At 45.4% G+C, this 27,181-nt stretch overlaps 3 protein-coding genes across 3 annotated transcripts; 1 reads left to right on the top strand and 2 right to left on the bottom strand.

The window, feature by feature from the left end:
* Window positions 1-2,810: 2,810 nt before the first annotated feature.
* Window positions 2,811-4,324, top strand: LOC136519085 (UDP-glycosyltransferase 87A2-like). Its single transcript, XM_066512743.1, has 2 exons — window positions 2,811-3,360; window positions 3,441-4,324. Exons 1-2 carry the CDS (start codon window positions 2,865-2,867, stop codon window positions 4,322-4,324), a joined length of 1,380 nt encoding a protein of 459 aa, XP_066368840.1. The 5' UTR covers window positions 2,811-2,864.
* Window positions 4,325-5,370: 1,046 nt separating this feature from the next.
* On the bottom strand, window positions 5,371-9,398 carry LOC136517800 (cyclin-B1-5-like). Its single transcript, XM_066511446.1, has 9 exons — window positions 8,181-9,398; window positions 7,637-7,748; window positions 7,461-7,545; window positions 7,101-7,355; window positions 6,868-6,993; window positions 6,530-6,778; window positions 6,296-6,457; window positions 6,014-6,192; window positions 5,371-5,910 (listed from the first exon to the last, which is right to left on the bottom strand). Exons 1-9 carry the CDS (start codon window positions 8,236-8,238, stop codon window positions 5,772-5,774), a joined length of 1,365 nt encoding a protein of 454 aa, XP_066367543.1. The 5' UTR covers window positions 8,239-9,398; the 3' UTR covers window positions 5,371-5,771.
* Window positions 9,399-16,724: 7,326 nt separating this feature from the next.
* On the bottom strand, window positions 16,725-18,863 carry LOC136518055 (WAT1-related protein At5g07050-like). The gene is made up of 5 exons (XM_066511709.1): window positions 18,579-18,863; window positions 18,377-18,439; window positions 18,127-18,243; window positions 17,586-18,021; window positions 16,725-17,492 (listed from the first exon to the last, which is right to left on the bottom strand). The coding sequence occupies exons 1-5, from the start codon at window positions 18,770-18,772 to the stop codon at window positions 17,094-17,096; spliced, it is 1,209 nt and encodes a 402-aa protein (XP_066367806.1). The 5' UTR covers window positions 18,773-18,863; the 3' UTR covers window positions 16,725-17,093.
* Between the last annotated feature and the right edge of the window lie 8,318 nt (window positions 18,864-27,181).

Raw genomic sequence — 27,181 nt, 5'->3', positions numbered from 1 at the left:
AAGAGGGTCGGAGGACGGAGAGCATTTCGCGTGCGTCACGCGAGTCGGGGATCCAGCAAATGGGGGCTCGATTTCACTGGTGATTCGCCGGTGACGACGCCAGCGCGAGCGCGGCCGGCGGGTGACTGATTAAAAAACTCGGCTGCACTGCGTTCGGTTGCTGCAGCAGATAGGCACGCACTACGGGGAGTGCCCGGTGACTGGCTCTCTGATTCGGATTTTAGGTGGCGGAGAATGATATGATGCGCAACACGGCGACGGCGAGCTAGTTCGGCAAGACGGCAACTTTTCTGTTACGTACGTACGCACGCTGCTTTTTACAAGTGCCAGCGGTGCATTGCGGTGCATTTGCGTGATAAATCGTGCTGGAGATGCGTCATCGGTACAACAAAAACAAACTATATATGCTTTCTTACTTACACGAACTTATGTTCTTGCTTCAGCTGCTGAATTCAGGGCTGGTTATTCCTGATTGTTTTGCGCCCTCCGATGCAAGGCTATTGCCATTTTTTTCAAAACTGTCAAACGCAAACAAAACTGAATTACCTATGCTGAAAGCATTTTGGAAGAACTAACTCAAAGGTGACACAGCTTCCTATGCCAATTTCTGTACCACCAGTGAAAGAATTTCAAGGAATAGTTACTATTTGCTATTCATAGAAGATAATGGCATCCCGAATGCCATACCACCTTGATAGAGATTCAGGCTCCTTTTAAAACATGGAAAGTTTTTTTAAATCTTATGTTTTTTTTCTAAAAAACTAAACTGATTCTTATAATTTATTTTCTTAATTTTAATGAAAATCCTGCGTTTCGAAGAGGCCTAAAGTGACCCACATATTTAACCACACGAGATATTTACCACTTATAAGCCGCCACCAACCAGGCAACCACCACCACTTCCACAGTGATCCACTACACAATGGTTTGCAAAGCGGGTTCACATGTCAGCTAGATAGCTAGTTTTTTTCCCACTTGACCATTGACGTGCCGATGTTTTTTTTGTTTGCCATCGCCGTCACAACTCACAACACCGCTCCATTTTGGATCAGGAATAGCCCTAGGCCCAGCCCAATAAAGAAATAGCCATCCTTTTAAAAAAAAAAGAAATAGCCCTGATGAGTAGCTAGTGTTTTTTTAATGCCTCGTCAGTTCAAGAATGGAAAAAAATTATCTAACCTCCTTCAACTATTGTGCGAGATCGATTTTCCTCCCTCAATTAGAAAATCAAATTGTTTTAGAGTCCTCTAACTTTTAAAACCATCTGATTTACCTTCCTAAACGATTTTGAATATGACTTTGGCTAACGTGGTATCACGTTACCCATCATGTGACGCTACATAAGTCGGTAAATTGGACTTCCATGACAGTTCATGGAGGTTGATTAGACTATAAAAAATTATAGAAATATATATTTTTTTTCAAAAAAGTTATCAAAATATTTTTTGGGAATAAATATGCATTTTTAAATACTGAAATCTAACTTGATTATAAAATATGTAACTAAAAAAGGTGAAACCGGTTCCATATTTTCTATAAAATCATGCTCTATGTATTTTTGAACTAAACACCACAATCTAGACCACGATTTTAGGAAACACATGAAGAGTAGTATCCCGAGCATATCTAAATTGCCTTGCTGCTCGATCATGTGCTCCTGGTGCGTACGCACACCTTCGATGACAGTGATAAATGAGGAAGTTGTCTCGTCTATTAACATCAGTTCTGAGAAAGTCATAGGCCGCTGCCACTGATGGTCCAATGAGTTTGCATGCATCATCCCATGATATCCCCTGAAGAAGACAACGCTAATACAAAATTAAACCACGTGATAGATGTTCTTAATGTGTAATCAGAGCTTAAATTATATTTTTTATTTGGAATTTCTCATGCATGTCTCATTGGTTAAGAAAGACATTTCTACCGAGGAATTTTGCAATTTGGACGTTGGGTTGCGTGGTGGTTCACACTATGGTCTACATCCTCTGTTTCATATTTGGGTAAATTTCAAAACTTATGAGACTATACAAGGTTAAAATAATTCTAAGCAAGAAACAAAAAAGGTGGAGCATGATTTTAGGAAATATATGAAACTTGTTTCATATTTTTTTTTGTTACAACACGTTTTCTATGAACTTTCTAACATTAAATCAGATTTTAGTATTTTTAAATGCATATTTTTATTCTAGAATTTTTTTTGGATATTTTTTATAGTCTAATTGATATCATGAACTACAAAAGTCTGATTTATCTCTCGTTGTTAACGTGGCTCCATGTAGGACAGCTGGCATGGCGTCACTTTAGCCAAAACCGTTTTTAAATCGCTTAGGGAGCTAAGTTGGACGGATATAAAAGTTGAGAGAGTCTAAAATTTTGGTTTTTATTTGAGCGAGACAAATCGAACACATAAAAAATTGGTTTTTTATTTGAGTGAGACAAATCGAACTCATAAAGTAGTTGAGAGAGAGGTCAGATGGACTTATTTTCCAAGGATATCAGGCCTCAACGAGCCCAAATTGAGCTGGCCCATGGCCTTCTTCAGGCAGGCCATCTCTCTTCTTGCGCCAATCTTGGACACAATTGCAAAGCCTTGGTCCTTGCTACTCCAAAACGCTCTCCTTTGGGTTTCATAGGTCTCTGAAAACTAATAGAAGGTGTCAGAAATGGCGTGCAGTCCATCGTCGCCATTCGCCAGAGCCCGGAGGATATCGAGGCACCACCAACCCCACAGCATGACTCAGCTATAATACTGCGTCCCCAATGGCGGATCTCGTCAGTCGTCACAGTTCACAAGACCAAGGTTTCTCGCGTGAGTGCGTGCGCGGTGCACGTGTTGCAACTTGCAAGCGTACCCAGCTGGAACAATGGGCTCCATGGCGGCGCCGCCGTGCCACCTCGTGGCCGTGCCGTACCCGGGCCGTGGCCACGTCAACGCGATGCTCAACCTGTGCCGCCTCCTGGCAGCTCGAGACGGCGTCACCATCACTGTCGTCGTCACCGAGGAGTGGCTCGGCCTCCTCGGCGCCCCGGCGGCGCTGCCGGACCTGGGCCCGCGCCTCCGCTTCGAGGCCATCCCAAACGTGATACCCTCGGAGCACGGCCGCGCCAACGACATGGTCGGCTTCCTGGAGGCCGTGTACACCAAGATGGCGGCGCCGTTCGAGCGGCTTCTGGACAGGCTCGCGCCGCCAGCGCCAGCGGCCATCGTGGCCGACGTGTTCGTGCCGTGGACCGTGGGCGTCGGCGCGCGGAGGGGCGTGCCTGTGTGCATCATGTGCCCGATTAGCGCCACCATGTTCGCCGTGCAGTACAACTTCCACCTGCTGCCACCTGCGGCGGCCGGCGGCGGCGCGTCTCCGGGTACTAGCAGCTGTCGTACTAACATTGCTCTTCTTTGGCACGTCAACATTTCTGCAAATTGATCTCGTGCTATTATGCAGATGTTGCTGATCCTTGTTTGATTGAAAACTACATTCCCGGCACGAAATCAATCAGGTTCGCTGATCTTGCACCCACACACACCAATGCGATACTGCTGGACAAAATCCTTGAAGCCCACTCCTCTGTAAAGAAAGCGCAATGTGTCATCTTCACCAGCTTCCAAGAGCTCGAGAGCGACGCCATGGACGCGCTGAGGCAAAACCTTCCATGCCCAGTGTACACGGTCGGCCCCTGCATCCCCTTCATGGCACTGCAAGAGCACAAGACAAATCCAGACGCTGACGGCTACATGGCGTGGCTGGACGCACAGCCGGCGGGCTCGGTGCTGTACATCTCGCTCGGCAGCTTCCTCTCGGTGTCCGCCACCCAGTTCGACGAGATCGCCGCTGGCCTGGCCGAGAGCAAGGCCAGGTTCCTGTGGGTGCTCCGCGACGCCGACGCGTGCTCCCGCGCGCGAGGCCTGATCCGCGATACCGACGCTGGCCGCATCGTGCCGTGGACGGACCAGCTGAGGGTGCTGTGTCACCCTTCGGTCGGGGGGTTCTTCACCCACTGCGGCATGAACTCGACGCTCGAGGCGGTGTACGCCGGCGTGCCCATGCTCACCCTGCCCATCGCGTTCGACCAGCCGACCAACAGCCGGCTCGTCGCCGAGGTGTGGAAGACTGGGGTCGGCCTCAGGGACATGGCCCGCGCCGACGGCGTCGTCGGTAGAGAGGAGATCGCCGCGGCCGTGGAGAGGCTGATGCGTCCTGACACGGCCGAGGTCGAGGACATGAGGAAGCGAGCGGCGCTGTTGAAGGACGCGGCTCGGGCTGCGTCTGAAGAGGGTGGAACCTCGTGGAAAGATGTCACGTCTTTTGTCAACTTCGTTTCACATTGAGATCTCCGAGTGTCAAACGGAGTCACTTCAGCCGTAGAAAGCTGCAGGTGCTGACTGCTGTGTATTGTGATCGATTCTCGGAGGGGAGTCTGTGTGATCGATCAATGTTAGCAGAATCTTCTGTTCGGCAACAATAAACATGCTGCTGCATCCAGTTGACAGCAGCTCTTTTAATTGTTCAGATCAAAGTTCAAAGATTTGAAAACCTCACAAGTAGCATTTTTAAAATTCATTTCGTGAAATCATTCGAAAGAAAGAAATGTTCAGTCAATCACGAATTAATAAAGCATTTTATGAAATCAATCAGAAATTTCCAAAGTTAAAGTGTTGTATAATTGGTTCTCAGTGAGTCACTAGGATCTTTGAATAATTGCTGCTTCATTGCTCTTTCCAACTAGTGTGCTTCACTCAATCACGAGGAGTCATTTAAATCTGTAATTCTGACAGACAAAACTGTGAAAAAACTTTAAGAAGACAAAATGTGATCTCTGAATGTTAGAAGAATCTTCAGTTAGGCAACAATAAACATGCTGCTTCATCCAGTTGACAAGTAGAATTTTTAAAATTCACTTCGTAAAACCATTGGGAAGAAAGAAATTTTCAGTCCTTCACAAATTAACCAAGCATTTTGTGAAGTGTATAATTGGTTTCTCAGTGAGTCGCTGGGATCATTGAACATTTGCTGCTTCATCGCTCTTTCAAACAAGTGTGGAAATGTTTCAGGAATCATTTCAATCTGTAATTCTGACTGTCTTACATAACTGTGAAATTTTTTTGAAGGAGACAAAATTCCAGGAGGGAGTCAGTGTGATCTCTGATTGTTAGCAGAATCTTCAGTTAGGTGCAACAATAAACATGCTCCTTCATGCAGTTGACAGCAGCTCTTTTAATTGTTCAGATCTACCCTTGTTCAGAAGATTTGAAGACCTCAGAAGTAGCATTTTTAAATTCACTTCGTGAAATGTCAGTTAATCACAAATTAACAAAGCATTTTGTGAATTTAATCAAAAATCGCTGACTCACTGGGATCTTTGAATAATCGCTGCTGCTTCCTTGCTCTTTCAAACAAGTGTGCTCAATCACGAAGTGTTTCAGGAGTCATTTACAAAACTGTGAAAAATCTTGAGATAAAATACCCAGAGTTAGTGTGATCCTGGCAGAATTTTCAGTTAGGCGGCAACAATAAACATGCTGCTTCATCCAGTTGACAGCAGCTTGTTCAGATCAACCAGAGTTCAGAATCACAAACTAACAAAGCATTCTGTGAAATCAATCAGAAATTTTCAATGTGATTATTCATATAATTATGAATAGTAATGACCAAACAGGCCCTATAATATACTCCTGAGAATAGAGTATGAGATGAAAAAAATAACTCTCAAACTTTTATCATCCAAAGCAAACTCAAGCAAATCCCCCTTCCATTGTCTGTGACCTAGTAAAAATTCTAGACAAGGTCGCAAAGAGCAGCCGGTGGGTGCAGAGCAACACGCCCAAACCGCTCCGCGCCGTACTTCTCGTAGACGGTCTTCAGGTTCGCATCAGGAGCAGCAGCATGGGACCTGAGCAACATCCTTGCGCCTTCCCTGATGATCAATGTACAAAAGAACTTTATGAGCACCACAAACAATCAAGTTTCAAAATCTTAAGGATTCATGGAGTGCAGCAGGGGAGGAGGAGAGCACTTACATAAGCTGCCGCTCGTGGAGGCCAGTGTGATGCTTCAAGGTTTCTGTCCAGAGAGGACTCTTCCTCAACGTGAGGCGAGCAGCATACACAGCGCAAGCAGCAACCGTCGAAGGATATGTCGTCACCATACCGTAGTCCATCAGCGCGAGCTCTCCGAAGAAATAAATCATATGCTGAAGCTGCACCCGTACGAGCAGAAGTGTCAGCAGTTCCGCACAAAACAGGAACAGAACACACATGATGTGATGCAACAGAGGGCAACCGGAGCAGCTCTTTCTTTACCTGTTCATCAGCACTACCGGCAGCCTTGGCGAATCGCAGCAGGAAGTGGTACGGAGTGGGGACAGTAAGGTTCCACTGCATGCTGTTCAGAATAGACTTCTCCGCGACAAGAATCTGGGGCCGGCTGAATGCGCAATCTGCTATTTCGATGAAGTCATTTACCTGCGACAGAAAATTTTCAGGTTTCGAGCATCCAGAATAAACGGCAAGATACGAATGGAGCTTTGGCCTTACCTCCGGTGCCCAGATCTCCTCGTATTTGCAGGCGATCAGCATCGCTGCCATGCCAACGAGCTGGAGCTCCCTCCTCGGCACGGGCTGCAGCGACAGGTACCGGTCTACAATGTATATTGTGAGGTAGAGCGTTTCTGGCATGAGGTGGAATCTTTGGTGAGACTCGATGAGCCAGTCCGTGAGGGTGGCGCGCATTTTGGAGCTGAGCTCCGGCTGATTGCCCATGTAGTCAATGGGACGGCTCTCATGCTGCAAAACACGAACATGGTGTGTATGGTGAAGACAGATTCAACAAGCTTGCTTGAGAACAGACTTGCTAAAGATGAACCCGCAGTTACCTGAGCGGTCTTGTAGAATGTGTAGATGTCCTCAACGTAGTCCACCAAAGCAAGCTGGTTGTCGCCATTGAACTTGTCAATATCCTCAATGAGCGGCTTTGGCTTCTCGGTAAGGCCACAGGCAGCCTGACATCGACGAGAACAAAGCAACAGGTTTATGCAATGCTGAACCGATCAGCATCGATGCAAGAGCAGAATTGTTGTTGGATGCAAGAGCAGAACAAGTGCTGAACCTTAGAACGCGCAGAAAGGACGGTTGAAAGCGTGTACACGTGCTTCTTCCTCCCATCCTTCTGCACAAAGCGGCTGCTGCCGGCGGCAGCCTCCGATAGCTTCCTGTTCCCCTCGGGGTCTTTGGCGCCACCCTCCGATGGCTTCCGGTTCTCCTTGGGAGCTTGCTCAGGACGAGGGGTGTTCTTCGCGGGCACTTTCCTAGCTGGTTTCGTAACGACGCGCGCTGCTACAGGCTGAGCAGGAGCTACGGCGTTCTGCAGAACCACAACCACCAATTGGAATCAGACCAAATCAGATGCTTCGGATGCAAGAATCTGCCGAATCAAATCAAATGCAGTACTGGTGGCTCATCCGCTTACCTTGTTCGCCAAAGCGGCCTTCAAGAGCTGGGCGCCGAAGCTCCTGGTGATGGGGCGATGGATCCCCTCCGGCAGCTTGATCCCCCTGTAACGGCGAGGCAAGCAAGTTTCAGAGGACAACAATATGAAAGAAAGAGAACGGATACAGAAGGCCGCGACGTTCTCTAGTGTCTTACCCGTCGAGGACATCGGGGGCGACGTTGCCAATGTCACCGAGCGCTGGGCGTGTCGGGTTAGGTCTGCCGGCGGCGGCCGCGTCTTTCTGTTTCCCCGCGATCCTCGCGGCACCTGACCATCATCGCCGAAGAGGAACGGCAATTCCATCAGCATTTGCACGGAGTGAAATTCGTGTGAAATCGAAGCAAAACTCCCCCGAAATCGTAAAGAAATAGTAACAAAGATTGGACTGTTTGAAACTGAAACTTTGCTTCACGTGAGAAATTCAGGAGCAGATCGATTGAAAAAATCGAATCAAACAAGCAGGACTACATCGCGATCAAATTTTGATGCACGAATCTAATAACGAAGCTAGAAAAGATCAAGAAGCCGGGATACATTGAAATCAAATCTTGACACGTGAATGGGAATCAGACGCCCCCTGGCAGCACATAGTATGAAAAGAAAATCCGTTCTTGGTGGAGGATCCAAACAAGCAGGCGAACAACAGATCAAGAACTGGAACTAAGTGCAGCGAAAGGCCCAATATTTCCGACCGCTCACCTCGGTTTGCCGGCTGTGGAGCGGCAGCGGCGACAGCGCGGTGGTTTCTCGTCGCCATTGCTGAGTCGCCTCCCCAAGAACGCCGACGCCAAGAAATGGGCGACCGCTTGAAAGACGCGAGGCAAGGAGAAGCTCGAACGCCTCCTCCTCCTCCTTATTGCTCTCGTCTACGGGTTCTGTGGATCGGAAAGGGAGGGAGGGGGGAGGCCTGTGCCTTTGGGGGTTGGCTGAGGAAGGAAGAAGACGGCGGTGGGGCTGCGGCTTTATTCGGATCAAGGGCGGCTCCAAAGGTCGGGAGTCGCGAGACGGCGAGCGGTGAGGAAGGCCGCAGCGTCTAGACGGGCGGGATCGACGGGCCTGGAGGGTTTCTGGGGAACTAGCCGTTGAGGTTCTAAGCTTTGGGTTGCCGTTAAGAATTCGCCGATGCGGCTACCACCACCGGCGACTCGTGTTTCTGACCAGTTCAACCGTGATACGGACTTCACTCCCTTTTTAAAAAATAAAAAAAAATCACTCCTTTTTTTTTGAAACGAAAGGTAATTCAGTCCTGTATATCCTATAAAAAAATCACTCCCGTACCGGTAAAAATGGGAAATGACAGGATGGACAAGCCCACCACCACGGGGCTTTTTTTAAAAAAAAGTGATGGAAAACGGCCTTTTGCAGTAGGAAAATGGTGGTAATTGGTATAGCGTATCGCGGTATTGGCGTTGCTCGTCTTTTATGTCGCCTTCGCCACGGAACCTGCCTTATACCAGGTTTTTTTTTTGTTCCTATTTTCATGTAGAAAGTCTTACATCAACCATTAACACATTTTATCATGCCTCCAGAGTCTACGAGCATAAATATCTAGTGATCATGATCCCTTAATTTAACGAAACATGTGTAATTCACCTATATTTACATAAAACTTTAGCTAAAAGTGCTAGCCATCCATTCCAGTGTTCGTAGGCTTCGTGTGAGAACAACGTTTGAATTCTAAAAGGAGAGGTTCCAAAAAAAAGAATTCTAAAAGGGGAGAAACATAGAGAGAAAAAAATAGGATGCGCGAATCAAATATAAGAATGCTATTTTAATATAAAAAAAAGAGATGGTTTGCATACTATACATTGATTAAAATTGCTAAGTGATTAATATGCTTGTGAGTCTGACACTAAGACTTCTATTTTCTTCGTATTGAATAGGCCATCAACACGAAACTTCTTATGTTCAGCCTAAACTACCTGAACACAGGGGCGGAGCCAGGCCCTTTTGTTGGGGTCGGTGCAGACTCTAGTGTTACTCGTTACTGGCTGTAAAATCATTGTTACTAGTTGTAGCACTACGGTGCAGAGTCTAGTCGATAAGGTTGATGACCCTAGCGACAAACCAGACAAACGCTTAGAAAGAACCTAGATCAATCAGAAAACAACCCCAAAGAGGTGCTGCAAGTACCAAGAGAAATTCAGAAAGAACCCGGATTGATCAGAAAACAACCCGGATAAGGTACATACAAGTTCAGAAAGAACCTAGACGAAGTGCAAACAACCTGGAAGAGGTACATCAAGAACCAGAGAAGTCTAGAAACGACCTGGATGAATAAAAATAACTCGGAAGAGCATCACAGCTTAGTCAAACACTAAGCTCGGGGGCTCGACATTCGCTTCAACTACGCCCGGGGGCTCGAATTCGAGGATGAAAGACCAATAATACAAGTACTCAAGACTACAACAAAGATACACATCAAGACCCTTCATCCGATTCTATTCTAAAGAAAAGTACTCGAAGAAGGCTCGAGGGCTGCGGGATACATAACCCCAAAATTTTTGAAGACAAGAATCTGGACCCTCCAACTTTTGCAAGCAAAAGCAAGAGGCTCGGGGGCTACACTCAGTGAGTGCAATTTTTACGAAAAACCAAAAAAGAACTCAGAGCAACCAAGAAGACTAAAGGGACCCTCTGGCTTCTTGTCCCAATAAGCAAGAGGCTCAGGGGCTACACTCACTGAGTGCACTTTTGTCCAAAAGTGCACATCAGCCAAGAAAAGACAAAGAAGACCATCTCAAGGTTTCACTTCAGAAGAACCTGGAATGGATTTACAACAACTCAACGAAGACCAAGAAGAACAGAAGGCTTCTGAAGCTCATCCATGAAATGCTCGGGGGCTTGTCGATGCGGGACCCATGGGGTTTCCCACGGAGAAGAGAGAAGAAGACCTAGTCCAACTAGGATTCCCTACATGTAATCCTACTAGGACTAGTTACACATAATCCTACTAGGATCTCTACTTTGTAACCGACTAGGACTCCCGCCTCTCCTAGACTATATAAAGGAGGGCAGGGGTCCCTAGATCAAGACACATAACCGACAGAACTCACAACCACAACATACCTCGCAACACAACAAATAGCGCAGGGTGCAATATACTATCCACACCAGACTGGACGTAGGGCGCCGTGACTTCCCGGCGTGCCGAACCAGTATAAATCATTGTCTCCCTGCGTTTACCATCGAGTTCCTGTAAACGCCGATACCCATCCGAACAAATCACCGTCTCGGGGACCCTGTGACGGATTGCCGGTGATAAAACATTGACATAGTTAGTGGTCACAATTTGCTATCTATTCTCATGTATTATAGATAGCCAATCGTGAGCACTCACTTTGTATGAGTACCAATGTTATCGAGAACTATAGCTCATATACAATCTATGTCTCCCACAAACATTTGAAAAATCTCAAGGTAATCCGTAAGAAGGAATTTGTGTCCTTTATATTATGGCATGGGAATATTAGCCTTTGAACCATTCTTGTTAGTTGAAGGGGGTTTTGTGTGAGCCCCAATACAGAAACTTAATCAACCATGTGTAATCAAAGTTAGATATATGTCTTAAAACAATTTTAGACAGGTTTACATTTATGACAAGGGGAAGTAGTAGAATAATTGCAAGCTAGACCAAAGTCCCTTATTGGTGGCTATATAAATTGAAGTATTAGTTGATTGTAAGAGCATCTCCAAAGAGTCATTCTAAAATTTGCTCTCTGAATTATTATTTGGAGAGGCATTTGAGTAAAAATCATTTTCTATAATTTTGTACTCTCCAATAACTTTTCTATATCTTGTGCACATTATAGAGAGCCATCCTTGCTCTCTATCTTTAGCTAGAGAGAAATCCGGAATAGAGGATGTCTATGTTGGGACATTTAATTAAAGAGGCTGTTGGATGATATTTTTTCACCAAAATCTCTGTTCCTATAAATTAGAAAGAATATAAAGAGTCTCTTGGAGCTGCTCTAACCTTGCTTATTATATCCTAGTATGTGGTCAATAAATTTTAAAAGTCTCCACGTTAATTCTCAAGGCCCAAAAATTACCGTCTTGATTAGAGAAAATATAATTAAAAAAACATCTACATACTTATAACTAACCAACATTACCAATACGCAAAACTAACCTAGAAATACCCTTGTATCTATTTCTACCCATGGTACTATAAAAACAGCTTCTTTATGTTAGTTATAAGTGCTTGAATATTTGTCTTGGATTAAAAGGAGATTCAAAATTGTAATTCAAATTATCTTTCTGTATTAAATATCATAGAAAAAATATAGTTCAAGTCGAGAGGTTAAAAAATAAACATATAGAAAAAGGTACCAAAGAAAAGACCTGATAACATCAACTACTACGCAACTAAGAAGACATAATATGTGGTGCTCATATGACAATGAAAAGGATGCTGATAGAGTCATAAATAAAGGACACATAAATGACTGTACAATATGAAGCAAGCTTGCCTATATATAGATCAAGGTCGTTACATTATTAACCAACTAATAAAGGAAGATATAACGTGTATAGAGTTTAGACAAGGAGATAGGGAGTCAAGGGTGAGAAAAGTACAATAGAAATTGCACAAAAATAGAATAATACACTAGCGCGCAAAACTAGCTAGGTGTGGTTCTGATAAAAAGCTACTTCCCTGACCATCTCTTTCACAGGCTGAACCAAACCCGATTTTTTGAGTTTCGGTGATGTGCAAAAAACAAAATTCTCTCAAGTTTCCTGAACGACGCAGACTCGTACTCTTTGAGTCGAATCATTGATCAACAGATGGAACTGAGTAGCCGCACACATGGCGGACCGATAATTAAGAACCTGGGAGTTAGACGTGTGTGGAGGCAACCATGCAGGAAGCCAACAGTGACTGTAAGAGCAACAGCTTAGTTCCCAAATCAACACTTCATCTTCATCTTTGCCCAACCCAAGCCCCAGTATGACATCACCGAGACACCAACCCTTTTCGAAGGTTGCATGCATGACACTACTAGAATCACCAAGCTCCATCTCGGTCATCTCCACGATCCCTCACCACAATTGGCCAGCCTAGCTCCCTACCATGCCCTATCTTAGCCTTTTTCCCATTGCTTCATCGCGATTCCAAGACGTCAATGCCATTGCCAAACTGCATCTCTGTCACTCACTCATATGCCAAAGCATTCAGGGGCGAATCAATCTGGCGCCTTGTTGTGCCGGCATCTCATTCCCATCCCACGAACTCATCTTACTTTAGGCAAAAAGGCGTGCAGGTAGAGGTAGTGACGAACTGACCACCTTAAACTGTCTCTAACAGCTGCGACCCAAAAATACAATATATTCGGTCTTTGGACAGCGCTACAGACAAAGGGTTCAATACATATTTTTGGTCTTCTCTAACAACAAGACTCAAAAAAACAACCCTTTCTACAAATAGGTCTTCAGGAGAGAGGATACTCAGACTTCGGTTATGCCTCTCCTGGTACCCAAAATGGGTCTTCCATATATGTATTCTGTTGGAGGCTCTAAGTATTATGTTGGAGACCAATTTTAGGTTTGGATTCTCCAATGAACCTCCTGTTGGAGACAGCCTTACCAGGCCATCAGTGCTGTATGAGTAGGGAGACCTGAATAAGCAGCAACTTGCCGCCGTACGTCGGCGACTGGCGTTGACGTCGAGCAATGGTGCCCTGGCCGAAAACTCTTCTTTTTCAGGACACAATTGCTCGGTAATGGAGTTCATTATTTGTGTGCATGCTGTGCCTTGGCCTGGCTGGCCGCTGGCAGATACGAAAGCGACTAAAGACGTTCTTGTTCTTCACACGTAGACCTCCCATCAGGTTTGAGCTCGATCGATCGATTCGATCACGATCAGGGACCCCTCCATCTGCTGCTGGTTGTTGTTGCAGATAGTAACTGGAGAGACGTACTGGTGGTTAGGGTGCCAATGTAAAGCACTGTTGCAAAGTTGCTGCAAGTGTCGATCGTGTGAGAGTGGATTCGACGTGTAAAGGAAGTTGAGCCCTGCGAACGAACGAAAAGAAGATCGGCAGACGACGGATGTGGGATCTGCACTTGGACGGTTTATGCGGAGAAATGCTCGCGCACGCCGCACGAATCTAGCAGCCGCAGGTTTCCTCTTGATTCAGCATCCAGCAATGGCAATGATGAGTGGACAAGTGGATATCTTTTCCATGCGACTCCATTCCTGATTGGGTTTTGTTCATTTATCAGCCGCAGCAGGCCGTGATAATTTATCAGCTAGATAGGCCTAGCGCTTCTGATCTCTCATTCTCTCCTCCACAAGATCGTCCTGGTGATCAACTTGCTGATGATCTCCTCCTTCTCATGCATCATGGAGTAGTTGCGTATTTTGTTACTCCACTTGAAAGTTTAAACGCGAACATGAGTAATGACTGGTTTTTCCTAGAAATTGCAGTGCAACGTATTATTAGGCCTCGTTCGGTTATGCAGGAACCATCTCCTGGAAAGATTACTAGCTAGAATTATTCCTACCACAATCCTAAATTACCTTGAGTGCCCAAAACCACCAAGGACAGGGCTTAAACCGCCAAAAAATGATACTTGGCCACAAACCATCAAACAACCTCTGTCAAGGATAAAAGACAAGGGAAATTAGTTTCTTTGACGGTTTTGGCACTCAAGGATGATTTTTTTTTAGGCTAGCCACCAAGAAAACTAGGACCATACTTAATTTGCCAAAGGGACAAGAAAATGTTATGATCGTCAAGTAAATTAGTTTTCCAGAGGGCCAGCAACCTTCAACAAAATATTCCTAACCGTCAAAGAAATTAAAAGAAATTAGTTTCCTTGAGGGCAACGATGAGAAGCGTACATGACGTCTTCAGAGTGGTCGTTGCCCAAGCGGACAACTGGATCCAGGCGGGTTCAAAACGCTGCTGCCCTTCAGTGCTGTTTGGTCGCAAAATACAGTTCCATTGTAATACAAACCGTTTAATCCAGTAGACAGGACTTCTAGGGGCCTTAACGATGGTGTCTCTCCACCGTTTTTGGTCGCTTGTGTAAAGGCTAAAACTTTCCTCTTAATGAAAACGGGTATAATACCCGATCGAGAAAAAAAAAGTTTCCTTGAGAGCCAGCAATCTCCAAGGAAATAAAGAGCAATAGCAAAAAACATAAATCAATGAAAGCCGTGCCTGAAAAACACTTACCACTACACCTCAAAAGCAACTTATGACTAACTGAATTATTTTTTCTTATTGTACTCATTTTGTTGAATCCTGTAATGGATATTTGAGATTCTAAATGATTTCAAATGTAAAAAATTCGAACTAAAAAGTTTTAGATCTCTTTAAACACTATAACTTTGGTTTAGGTCATATCTCCATCCGAGGTCATTTCGAAAATTCAAAAGTTTTGAATTTTAAAGCTCCGAGAATTTTCTTGGGGGTTTCAAATTACACTCAAGAAAATATGAATTACCTAGACGGTTTCAAATAGCACTAAAGGAAATACGAATTACCTTGGCGGTTTCGAGTAACACCCAACGAAATGAGCAATTACGTTTGTAATAACACTCAAGGAAACATGGAACTACTTTTGTGGTTTGGTTTAACACTCAAGAATATGCATTTTCTTGGAGATCTATGTCTGCAGCCAAGGAAACTACACTTTACTTTGCAGTCTTGTTTTGGCCCTCATGAAAATCTTTAGCACTCAAGGTAATTCAAGATTGTGGGAGTGCTAGGCGCATTCTAAGATAACCGAACGAGGCCTTAGTCGTCTAAAATTCTCATATGGATCAGGATATCCCCACCAGAAAGCTAAGTGGATTTCTGATGATACATCATGTAACCAATAAAGATCTGATAGATGCGTGTTGTTAGAGAAGTAGCCAACGGATAATTCCATGAAAAGTTCGTATTCTAAAGGTAATGAAAACTGGCATAGCAGAGGCGAAGACTATATGTTGATTTTTCTTTTTACCATTTTTAGTTGCTAAGATAAGAAAAAATAATAAGCTTCTATGCTCTCTTACAAATTTATTTGTCCAAACTCACCCGTCTTTGGGATTGGTGATGAACTTAAACTGGTTGATCGATCACTTAATGCTACAACGAACTATTTTTTTAAAGAAACATTGTTCATGTTTATCAGTCTAGTTCCAAACAAATAAATGTTATGTCGTTTATTTCATCCTATATCTATTGACATATTGGGTTTCAGGAATGTGCTATACATAAGTCTGTATTCTTATAAAGATTTTTGTTGATGTTCTGAGCATATTGGGTTTCAGGAATGTGCAAAACTCATTTGTGACATGACTCTAATCATTTCCTATTTATTGCTTAAGCTTTGCAATCTGCAAAATTATCCGTCTAAATGCTGGTATATACAGAAGGCAACAAAATGACATTTCTAATACTTAGTGGAGTATGTATCTATGTCCACCAAGCGGTTAAAAAAATTCAGGGTTACGCCGTTCATGCATCTGAACTATATACACGGTAATAATGCTAGTTGAGAGGAAGTAATAGTTTGGTTCTCACGAGAGAAACTTTGTACTACGTCCGTTCCAAATTATAAGTTATTTTGACTTTTCTAAGTGTGTGTGTATATATATATATATATATATATATATATATATATATATATATTTTGTATAGATACATGACAAAAATAATATACCTAGAAAAGTCAAAATGACTTATAATTTAGACGGAGAGAGTATATACCTAGGATGTTTTTTTTTTTTTGTACTTGTAAAGCGCAGCACTCGAGCTCGCCACACCATGCCATTCCCCATGTATCCAATTGGTTGCAACAAGGATTCCACCAAGGCACCAACTGATGTATGCAAGCTTTTCAGAAGCGACAAAAGTTTGGACCAGTGAAACACCTGGGGAAAAGTTATTCGAGTATTTTACAACTTGATAGTGTGATACACACAACCGCGCTCATTTATCATACAAGCGAATAAGCGATTACAACTTGGGATGCTAAGATAGGTAGAAATACTAGCCAGTACAATTCAGCGCCTTGTTTAGATGCCACCAAAATTCCAAGTTTTTTCACTCTCTCTCCATCACATCAATTTTTAGTCGTTTGCATGGAGTATTAAATGTAGGTAAAAAAATAACTAATTACACAGTTTAGTTGGAAATCACGAGATGAATCTTTTGAGCCTAGTTGGTCCACGATTGGACAATATTTATCAAATAAGACGAAAGTGGTACTATTCATAGGGTTAAAATTTTTTCAGCATCTAAACGAGGCCCAGAAATCAAAGATGATAACAAAAGCAAAACTGCCACGCTTTCAGTTTCAGTTTCAGTTGTTGGGTTCGGTTTTGCGTGCGCCTTGGGTGATGAAACCGGCGTGTTTGGAACGCATGCAGTCTAGTCCGCCGGCTGAAGCTGTTTTGTAGCGATTGAACTGCAGAATTCTTTCTTCCCAAAGTTCGTGCCAAAATCTCCATTCCAATTTCCAAACAGCTAGCTGCTACCATTTTCCCTAGTAAGTATAGTCTGCTCGTCGTAGCTAGACGAACAGTTGAGACTTGAGAGTTCAGCGCTCGATCAGATGACGACGACACCGCCATCCACCGGAGGCAAATTATTGGGAGTCTGATGAGGCCGATCAAACCGCACTAGCAGCAGCAGCAGCAGCTCCACGTACACCGGAGGATGACCTCACGCCATTGTTCCCGATGTTGCACCCCGCCGCGTCATCTCCAACGACGATCGCTGCTCCGTCTTGCATGGAGGATGCCTGTACTGCCATCGGCAGCGCCGTCTTGGCGTCGGCCTCCTTCTCCTGCGTCTCCTTGTGCTTGCCCCAGAGGACGGAGTAAAGCCCGGCCACGATGACCACGGCGCCGAGGACGCCCCCGAGGTAGATCTTCTCGGAGAGGATGAAGGAACCCATGACGGCGACGATGATCATCATGAGCGGGCTGAACGCCGACGCGAACACCGGCCCGGTCTTCTGGATCACCAGGCCCTGCACGTAGTACGCGATGCTCGAATTCACGATGCCCTGCAGGAACGGAACATACAACAGCTCGTCGTCAGCAAGGAGAGGTCGTCAGCAGCATCATGGCTAATCAGCTCGTTGGATCGTCGTCCTTACGGCGTAGGCGGCGGCGAGCAGGTTCATGTCGAATCCGATGGTCCAGACGGAGGTGCGGCGCTCCATGACGAAGGTGACAACGATGGCCTGCAGCGTGCCGATGAAGCAGACGAGCGTGGTGAGCGACAGCTGCGCCGAGTACTGCTTGATGGTGTGCGTCTGCAGGACGAAGAGGGAGGCCCAGGCGAGGGTGGCGACGATGACGAACACCGAGCCGAGGAACCAGTCCCTGGCGCTGATCTCCGCCGCGGCGGCAGCGGCGGGGGCCTCGGCGCCGCCTCCGTGGACGGCGGGCGACGACGCGTGCCTGCTGGTCCACGCCAGCTGCATCAGCGGGCCCTTGTACAGCGTCATCAGCATCGCGCCGGCCACGGTCACCACCGTCCCGAGGACCTTGGCCTGGCACCTCACCTTCTTCATCTGCAGCTTCTCCATCCTGCACGCGCCGTCGTCACGTACGATCAAACACCGTTCAGTATCAGATGGTTTGTTGGTTGCAGCAGTTAACGTTGTTTAGTTCGTCTGGAAAGTGCAAGTGCACCTGAAGATCACGGCCAGGACGAAGGTCATGGCCGGCAGGATGTTGCTCATCGCGCAGGCGAACGTGGGGCCGGTGAACTTGAGCCCAGCGTAGTAGAAGTTCTGGTCGATCACCGGCCTGCAGAAACGACAACAAGTGAAAACTGTCATTCTCACTCGAATATACACATATATGCCATCACTATCTCTCAGGTTATTCTTGTCAGCCCACGAGATGCATGCATCAACGAGCAGCAGAGCATAGTACTAACCCGAGCATGGCAAGGATGAAGATTTGCCAGAAGATTGGCCACGTCATCTTGGGCCTCACCTTCCTGCAGCCATTAATTTTCCATAGTCGCATCGTGATCAGTGTGCTAACTCGCCAGATAATCGGAAATGCTGATCAGCTACGATCAGACGCTAATAGCCGGACTGAAACTGAAGTGAAGGGCCCGGTAGGTAGGCGGGTACCTCTCGAGGACGAGGGCGAAGGGGGCGATGGAGAGCGTGGCGAAGGCGTGGCGGTAGACGACGAGCACGTAGTGGCTCATGCCCTGGTTCAGTGACAACTTGGTGAGCACGTTCATCCCGGCGTAGCCGAACTGCAGCGAGATCATGGCGATGTAGGGCTTCGCCTTCTCCACGAACCCGCCGCACCCCGCCATGGCGATCCTAAAAGTAGTCTTCTCGCTTCTCAACAGAGTCCGGGCTCCCTCACAGGAGGATGGCAATGGCAGGTGATGGTATGGTATAGAGCTCAGAGATCAGGTGACTTCTTGGAGCTGAGACGGGGCAGAGGTGATGGCTGGATTTATAGGGTGACTGCTGGGTCGATCGGAGGAACGAGGAAGGGTGTTTTCGGGTGAATGGTGACATGGTGTCGTCTCTGAGTGACATGTGAGTAAGGTGGGGCCCGCCCGGGCAGTGCTTTGCTGGATTCTTGTAGCCGTATATTCCGAAAACGTAGGCGTGCCCGGGTGAGTAGAATTCCGGCAGGGCCGGGTTTTTAGCCGAAGGCATGGGTTCAGTTATGTGCCCATGCTATAAAGCTGCTAATGGGTTTCTGCGTGGAGCATCAGAGCGATGGAATGGAATCAGAACGTGATGATGGCAGTGGCAAACCTGCCACCTACCGACTCCCTGGAGCAAAACTGACGCAGAATCGCCTGGCCATCTTCGGTGGGTATCTGCAGTGTAGTGTGTTTTTCTGATGACAATTTTAACCAAAAAAAAAGAATTTTTGATTTTTTTTCTTGTTGAATAATGCCAAATCAAATAAAAAATATCTAGAAAGTCAAAAGGAAATGAATTAGTTAATTTAGTGAGAAAGAGAAGGGGACTCGCACTTGATTTAGTCGCGCAAGCGAATCCCATTCAATCGTTTACTTATAGAATGATGAGTCCATTGGAAAGTTCGATCATTTAAAAAAAAAATTGACGGTACGATGACTATGCGCGGATCATTGTTTATAGAGTGGTATTTGATGGGGAAAATAAGTAGTGTGAACTCATCTTTTGATGCAAACATAAAAACTTGTTCAGGATGCGTATTTTGGTCACAAAAAAGATTAAAATGATGCAGACGCATAGTGCATCCATAAATGAGCTTAGTTTCAAACTCATCTAATACAAATTCAAATGAAAAATGACAATTTTTCTGAAATCTTTGTTGCAAGCTCAACACCGTTAGCGGGGGGAGCTCGGTGACCATAAGCTTATCTTCGTGGAGCTACAATGTGGAAAAAGGGTTTTGTTTTGGCAACCTTTTATCATGGGATACATCCTCATCTCCATGAATTTTCATCTCTTGAATTGATTTCTACTTACTGCATTTAAGCTTATGCATTTGTGCTTGTTTGTGTGGCACTTACTTTTTCTAAATTAGTATAGGCTACTTCTTATGATTAGGTCTAGGTTGCAAACTCTTTGCGGGTTTGGATAGGTAGAGCACACTAGAAAAATATAAGGTGGACATCACGTTAGATTAGTTTATTGTTTTCTAGTGTAGATCAAGAAAAGATTTTACATACCCAATTCACCCCCTAAGCCCCTCCCCTTGTTGGGTCTTGGCCTCGCTAGGACTAGAGGTTTCCTGTACAAGGGACTCACCGAGCTCCAACTCTGGCACCTTCTCATCTCCATCCGTGATATCAAATGAAACATCATTGACTAGGTCCTTGTCATTGCTTCCATCAACAGAGTCTAGCTCAATGCTTTGAAGCCCCACTTTTGCTTTCAATGATTAATGAACACAATGCTTTGTGATCAACGCATATTTTGTAGGAATTACTCATGTTGTTAGTCGCAGTCATGGCCACACGATACTCTTGGTATTAGATTTTGGATTCCATGCATGGATGCAAAAGATATTCATGGAGGCTACAGAATCTATAGATTCTAATTGCGACTTGGTGTTGATATGCACTTAGAAGTAGAATAGATCTTTGTTTTTTTTGTCGTACTATTAAGAGAGGTAGAGATGAGTATATTGACCTAGTTTTGAGGCTAGAGTGTTAAAGAGATGCACACATGTGAAGATCTACCTAGGTAGCTTATGGGTGGCCTTGAAAGGATGAAAATTTGTTAAGGAACTCAAAGAAGTTGAATTGGATTAGAGTTCAAATAGTATTTTTTTAAAATCAAGTTTTTTTTTTGCAAGCTTCATCTGTTTTCTATTTATGCGATTGGTTTGAAACCCGCCAATCTGGAGTGAAGACCAGGTACTCCTAGAGTCCTAGTACAACTTGAGCATTGATGATTGAACCGAGCTTAATCCTTAGGGGTGCTCCAACATGGGCTAAAGGGTTGTGGCAACTATCTGAAACCATGGGGGGAAAAAATCTTGTTGTCTCTTGTCCATTGTACTTCTCGCATTTACATTTTATTGATCTTATTGTGTGCTTGAAGTATTTGGTGACAACTATGATTTGTTTTGTCTTAGTGTGATCTTTAGTAGCCAGGTTTTCAATTCCCCACCTAAAGACATGTTGCTAGCTAGTGTGATCTTGTTATGACTAGTGTGGCGGTCTTAAGGACTCTCTTTAGTGTTATATGTTTAGTTCTAGGGGATTTTTTTTTTAATTTTAACCTTTTTTAATATAATTTTAAATATAACACTGACGATTTTTTTTTAAAACTAACACTTTTGGCCGCGCCTATTGCCTTGGCGCGGCCAAATGCCTGTGCCGCGCCATGCATGATGGCGCGACAGAGGGCTGACGTGGCGGCGACCAAGAGCGCTGACCTCTGATGGGGCAGGGCTCTGCCGCGCCCTGATCCATGGCGTGGCAGAGCCGAATATAGCTCCCGCCACGGCCTTCCTCCTCCCGTGCCCAAGCAGCCGCAGCAGCGCAGCTGAAAGGTCCTAATATGGCTAGAGGGGGGTGAATAGCCTATTTAAAAAAATCTACAAATCAACTAGAGCAATTTGATTAGTATGACAAATAGCGTAATGCAAACTTGCTCTAGCTCTACAAGGGTTGCAAGCCACCTATCCAACAATTCTAGTTGTAATGATTACTTAGGCACACAAACTTGCTATGTAATTACTCACTAAGAGCTCTCAATCTTGCTACTCTAAAGAGCTCAACTAGATGAATGTAAATAATAAAGCAAGCTCTCAATTCTAATTATACTAAAGAGCTTGTATCAACTAGTTTGCAAGAATGTAAATAAGTGAGTAGGGTGATTATACCGACGTGTAGGGGGTGAACCAATCCCAAGATGAAGATTAAGCCAATCACCGGGAGAATGCAAATGACAAGAGACAACCGATTTTTCTCCCGAGGTTCACGTGCTTGCTAACACGCTAGTCCCCGTTGTGTCGACCAACACTTGGTGGTTCAGCGGCTAAGAGGTGTTTCACAAACCTCGTCCACACGATAGGACACCGCAAGAACCGACCCACAAGTGAGGTAACTCAATGACACGAGTAATTTACTAGAGTTACCTTTCGGCACTCCGTCGGGGAAGGTACAACTCCCCTCACAATCACCGAAGGCGGCCACGAACAACCACCAACTCGTGCCGATCCTCCACCGCTGCACCGAGCCATCTAGGTGGTGGCAACCACCAAGAGTAACAAGCAAAATCCACAGCGCAACGCGACTACCAAGTGCCTCTAGATGCAATCACTCAAGCAATGCACTTGGATTCTCTCTCAATCTCACAAAGATGATGAATCAATGATAGAGATGAGTGGGAGTGCTTTGGCTAAGCTCACAAGGTTGCTATGTCAATGAAAATATGCAAGACAGTGAGCTTGAGCCGGCCATGGGGCTTAAATAGAAGCCCCCACGAAATAGAGCCATTGTACCCCTTCACTGCACTGAACACGAAATATTGACCGGACGCTGGACCTCAACGTCCAGTCGTGCGATGTGCGCCACGTGTCATCGGCTTCAAACGCTGTTCGTCAGATTTCAACGGCTACGAAGCTGACCGGACGCTCCGGCAAAACTGACCAGACGTAGAAGCCTCAGCGTCCGGTCGTTTCCAGTAAGCTCCTCGAGGCGTATTTCTTCGACCGGATGCGTCCGGTCCACCTTGACAGGACACAGACCAGTGTCCGGTGCAATACCCTCAGTACTGTGCAGACCCGTCAGTTTGACCGGACGCACGCTGCCAGGGTCCGGTGCTTTCAGACCCAGCGTCCGGTCAGTTGACCGACGCCAGCATCTTCACGATCAACTCGTTTTCACTTCTAACTTCTTCACCCTTGCTCCAATGTGCCAACCACAAGAATTTGCATCCGGCGCAATAGAAAATAGGCATTCCATTTTCCCGAAAGAGAGGGACCCAAACCCATCTCAACCCTGCAAACACCACCTCCTTTGTAGATGTGCCAACACCATTGTCATGATCTTCGCTATTGCTTCATCACTTGGAGTAGTGCTACCTATCTCATAATCATCTTGATAAACTAGGTTAACACTTAGGGTTTCATCAATTAACTAAAACCAAACTAGAGCTTTCAGCAGCGCAGCGCCTGGCCACCACCACGCCCGCCTCCGCCCGCGCCAGGCCGCCGCGCCACGAACGCCAGTAGCCCGCCCTCTGCCTGGCCCTCCATTGCCGCCTCCCTCCCCTCCCTTCCATTCCTCGATCGCCTCCCTTCCTCCTCGTCCTTGTTTAAGGTAATGATGCACATTTTATTTTCGTTTGTGGCACCATGGTGGATAGGATATTATGAATGGGAGTTAAGGTTAGGAGAAAGATTATGTATGAAGGAAGATATTAGTTTGATTTTGTCAATGTTAAGGTTAATTATTTAGTTAGAAGTATATTTATCATGTATTTTTTTGTTGCTATAATTGTCGGTTATATTATGTTAGTTGCATTGCAAATGATTATATTTTACATAATCTTCGTAGTTTTTATTGATATTTAATTTAAACCATTGTATTAGATGGAAGACATGTTTCGGGAGCAGTTATGGCGAAAATGGGGTCGTCCTAGAGAATTGTACCCTAACGCTTCTAGAAAAGATGCCCCCGTTCCTCCTAAACTTTCTGTCCCTAATTGTGACTGTGGGCGTCCGGTCGACGTGTTTTAATCGAGACATCCGGACACAGCGGCTCGTTGCTTCTACACATGCAGTCATTTTAATGTAAGTAATTATTTTCATATGTTTTTTTCTTCATTTGTATTACTAGGTTACTAATATTTTGTTTGAATTTTGTTATGTAGGCCCATGAGAGATGCCTTTTCTTTCAGTGGATCGACGGTGCAGACAAGTTTGACCCTAGGTACCTCCTTTTCGACGATTGGTGGAGAGGGCGAAATCCACGAGAGCACTTCCAGCGTGGGTTCCACCTCCCCCTAACCCCCCTCCAATGACGGGTAAGGAGAAGCACTTAGCCGCAGTCAGACGACTCGAGGAACCTCCTCTGTGCCATTGCGGAGACTGAGCCATGATAAACCCTAACAATACGTTGGAGTTTGTGCGTCCAAACAAGCATGAAGTAGGTGCAAATTGTATTTGTTGAAATGTTGAGCTATATGTGTCATGTACTAATGTCACCTTATTTAGGTGTATCAAATGGCGAAGTGTCATTTCAAGGAGTGGTTGTATGGTCCTAAGAACAAATGGCCCGAAGAACCTCCAAAAGCAAAGCAAAAGAAGAAAGAAAGGTTAATTTACAAAGCACCGCCAGTCAAGTGCGAATGCGGTGTTAAATCCAACTACGGTTTAGTTCCTTCGGAGCTTGGAATAGGTCATTATTGCGACCATATGGTTGACTACGATGAGGTTGTTTTAATTTTGTAGTTACCATGAAATCGTAATTTGTTTCTTTTGCTAAGATATATATGATATAATTTTTCGTTTGAACAGAGCACTAGAAAATGCAGGTGGGAATGTTATGATGGTCAAGCTAAGTTCTTGGATGAACTGAAGGGGAAGCAAGTAATTGCATGAAAGAGGGGATATGGACCTGACTACGTCAACCTTTTCGTTAAACATCACAAAGACAAGATGCGTGAGTTTGCTAAACAACGCGGTATTTGTAACCTGATCGATGTTGGGCTTAACAAATGGGGATTGGAGAGACAGATGACGTTAGAGGAGGAGAGGACAAGGAAGGTGGAGAGGGAGGAGACAAGAGTACAGATGCAGGTCTTGAACGAGCATGTTGCTGCATTATGTGCCAGTGAGTGCTTGGAATCTTTTTTTTCGTTGTCTGATTTTAAATGTAATACAGTCATGTTGCTAACAGATTGCATTTTATACATGAAGAGATTGGATGCAGCAAGGAACATGCTGTAGAGGTGGCTCGTGCAAGGTACAAGAAAAAGAAGTTAGATGAGCATAGAAAGTGAACTGGTCGCACCGTTCAATCACCGATTATGTTGTCTAATGAGGGGGACAAGGATGAGGACGACACTGGCAGACTCAGCGAGCTCATCGCTCTAGCAGAGGCAGGCTTGTAGGCAGAGGAGGCTGAAGATGACACTGGTAGACTGAGCGAGCTCATCACTCTAGCAGAGGCAAGCTTGCAGGCAGACGAGGCTGATGACGACACTGGCAGACTGAGCGAGCTCATCGCTCTAGCAGAGGCGGGCTTGCAGGCGGAGGAGGATAACGACGTGTTCTTCACTCAGGCCGCAGAGGTCGTAGATGAAGCAGAGGCCGCTTACTACAGGCGAAAGGCAGATCAGGGCGATGCAGGTGAGCCTAGCCACAACAACAGAGTTGTGGTTGAGGATTGGTACTCGGACGACGAGTTGCTTACTCAGTATATTTCTGACTGAGGGTTTTTTATTACGCCGTCATGTATCATGTACTTGGATTTATTGTACCCATGTATCATGTACTCAGATTTATTGTACCCATGTATTATGTACTCGGTTTGTAAAACGAACGTAATCGATCGAAATTATCTCAAACAGAGCGCCATAGCCCACTGGTTCGGCCGCGACCGTGCGCAAGTTGAAACGAACATGAAGCAAATAAATGGACAACAAGTTCGCACACAACATGTTCAATGGTTTATGAGTCTGCAAGTTTTTGGCGACAATATTCATTCGACAAAAGTTCGATGTAATGAACTAAGTCCCAGAAATGTAAGAATCCCTCGAACGCCTCTTGGAAACCTCGTCGTCCGATGGAAGAAGGTGGTCGTCGTACTCCACCTCAAGAAGGTGGTACAGCTGGTGTGGCGTGGGACAGGCCATCCTGTTACAATTTGATAAACAAAGGGTTAGAGTATTCAAATTAACAATATTCAGATTAATATTACGTAGCCATTTCCAAATTTGAAGTACTTGTTATGCAATACAAACACAATATAAAATCACCTGCTGCCCTTGTACTCTATGCCGGCTAGCCTTGTGACCAGATTATTTACAGACAGAGCAAAGATTCCTACCATGAGTCTCGTTGAAGTCTCCCCCGCCGTACATATCTTTGCCGTACCCTCTCATAGCGTTCATGTCCCCCTTGAGTCACCTCTTCTTCCTCCTACCCTTCCCTACCTTCATTAGATCCGGATGCGGCACGTAGTCATAACTATTATAAGGTGGCCACTGTGTCGGGTCAAGGTATGGCTTGAAGCTCATCTCCCAAATACTAATGGTGTTCGAACGGAGATACAAGGGTGATATATATGGCAGATCCTCATAGTTGTACCCACGAACCCTGTAGGCCGTGATCATATGAGAGAAAGGGGCATGCATGATCTGAGAGATGTTGCAACTGCACTCTACCTGTTCAAGATCAACTCGGTAGTTTCGTCCACCATAATGTTCGCCACCCAAGCTTGTGCCACCCTTGCCCCGTACACTAAAGATATGACGGTGGGGTCCATACGGCTCAGCGGTGTGCTGCTTGGCTAATTCCTCGGCCTCCTTCAAATGTTCAGCTCTGGCCTTTCCAAAACACCCCTGCTCAGCTATATTCCTCTGTGCAAGTCCCCACCTCTTCACAAAATATTCGTTGCACTTATGAAAGGAGAACTCAACAATTCCAGACACAGGCAACGATCGTACTCCGGTGAATACACGGTTGAAGGACTCCGAGGAGTTAGCGGTCATGATACCATACCTGAAACCCCCCTCGTCATATGCTAATGCCCACTGAGCCTTCTATTCCATCTGCACCTCTAACCAGGCCTTTCCCGCTGCATTTACCATCTTGTCTAGTTCTCTCTTTGTCTCCTTGAACTGATGCTCTGTACGTACACAACATAGAGCCTTTACCTTGTCACATACCTCCTGCTTTCGTTGACGCTGCCAGAAATTAGCGGCAAAGTGTCTCATGCACCATCTATGTACTGGAGGCAGGAACCCATCTATATGCTCAGCTGCAGCATTAAGAAGCCCTACGTGACGGTCAGAGATCAAACATATAGTGTGAGTTGGGCCAAGCACTTGCACACGAAGAAGCCGCATGAACCATGGCCATGATTCATTGTTCTCTCCCTCTGCCAAAGCAAATGCGACGGGTACTATCTGATCCTCAGGATCAACAGCAGCAGCCATCATCAAGGTGCCCCTATACTTTCCTGTCAGAAAAGTGCCATTAATAAGTACGACTGGCCGACAAAACTGGAATGTATATTCTGTTTGCGCGAACG

The sequence above is a fragment of the Miscanthus floridulus genome, chromosome 17 (genome assembly GCF_019320115.1).
Source record: "Miscanthus floridulus cultivar M001 chromosome 17, ASM1932011v1, whole genome shotgun sequence".
Classification (NCBI taxonomy): domain Eukaryota; kingdom Viridiplantae; phylum Streptophyta; class Magnoliopsida; order Poales; family Poaceae; genus Miscanthus; species Miscanthus floridulus.
The sequence above is the reverse complement of the archived record's forward strand: the minus strand, read 5'-3'. Positions and strand labels throughout refer to the sequence as shown.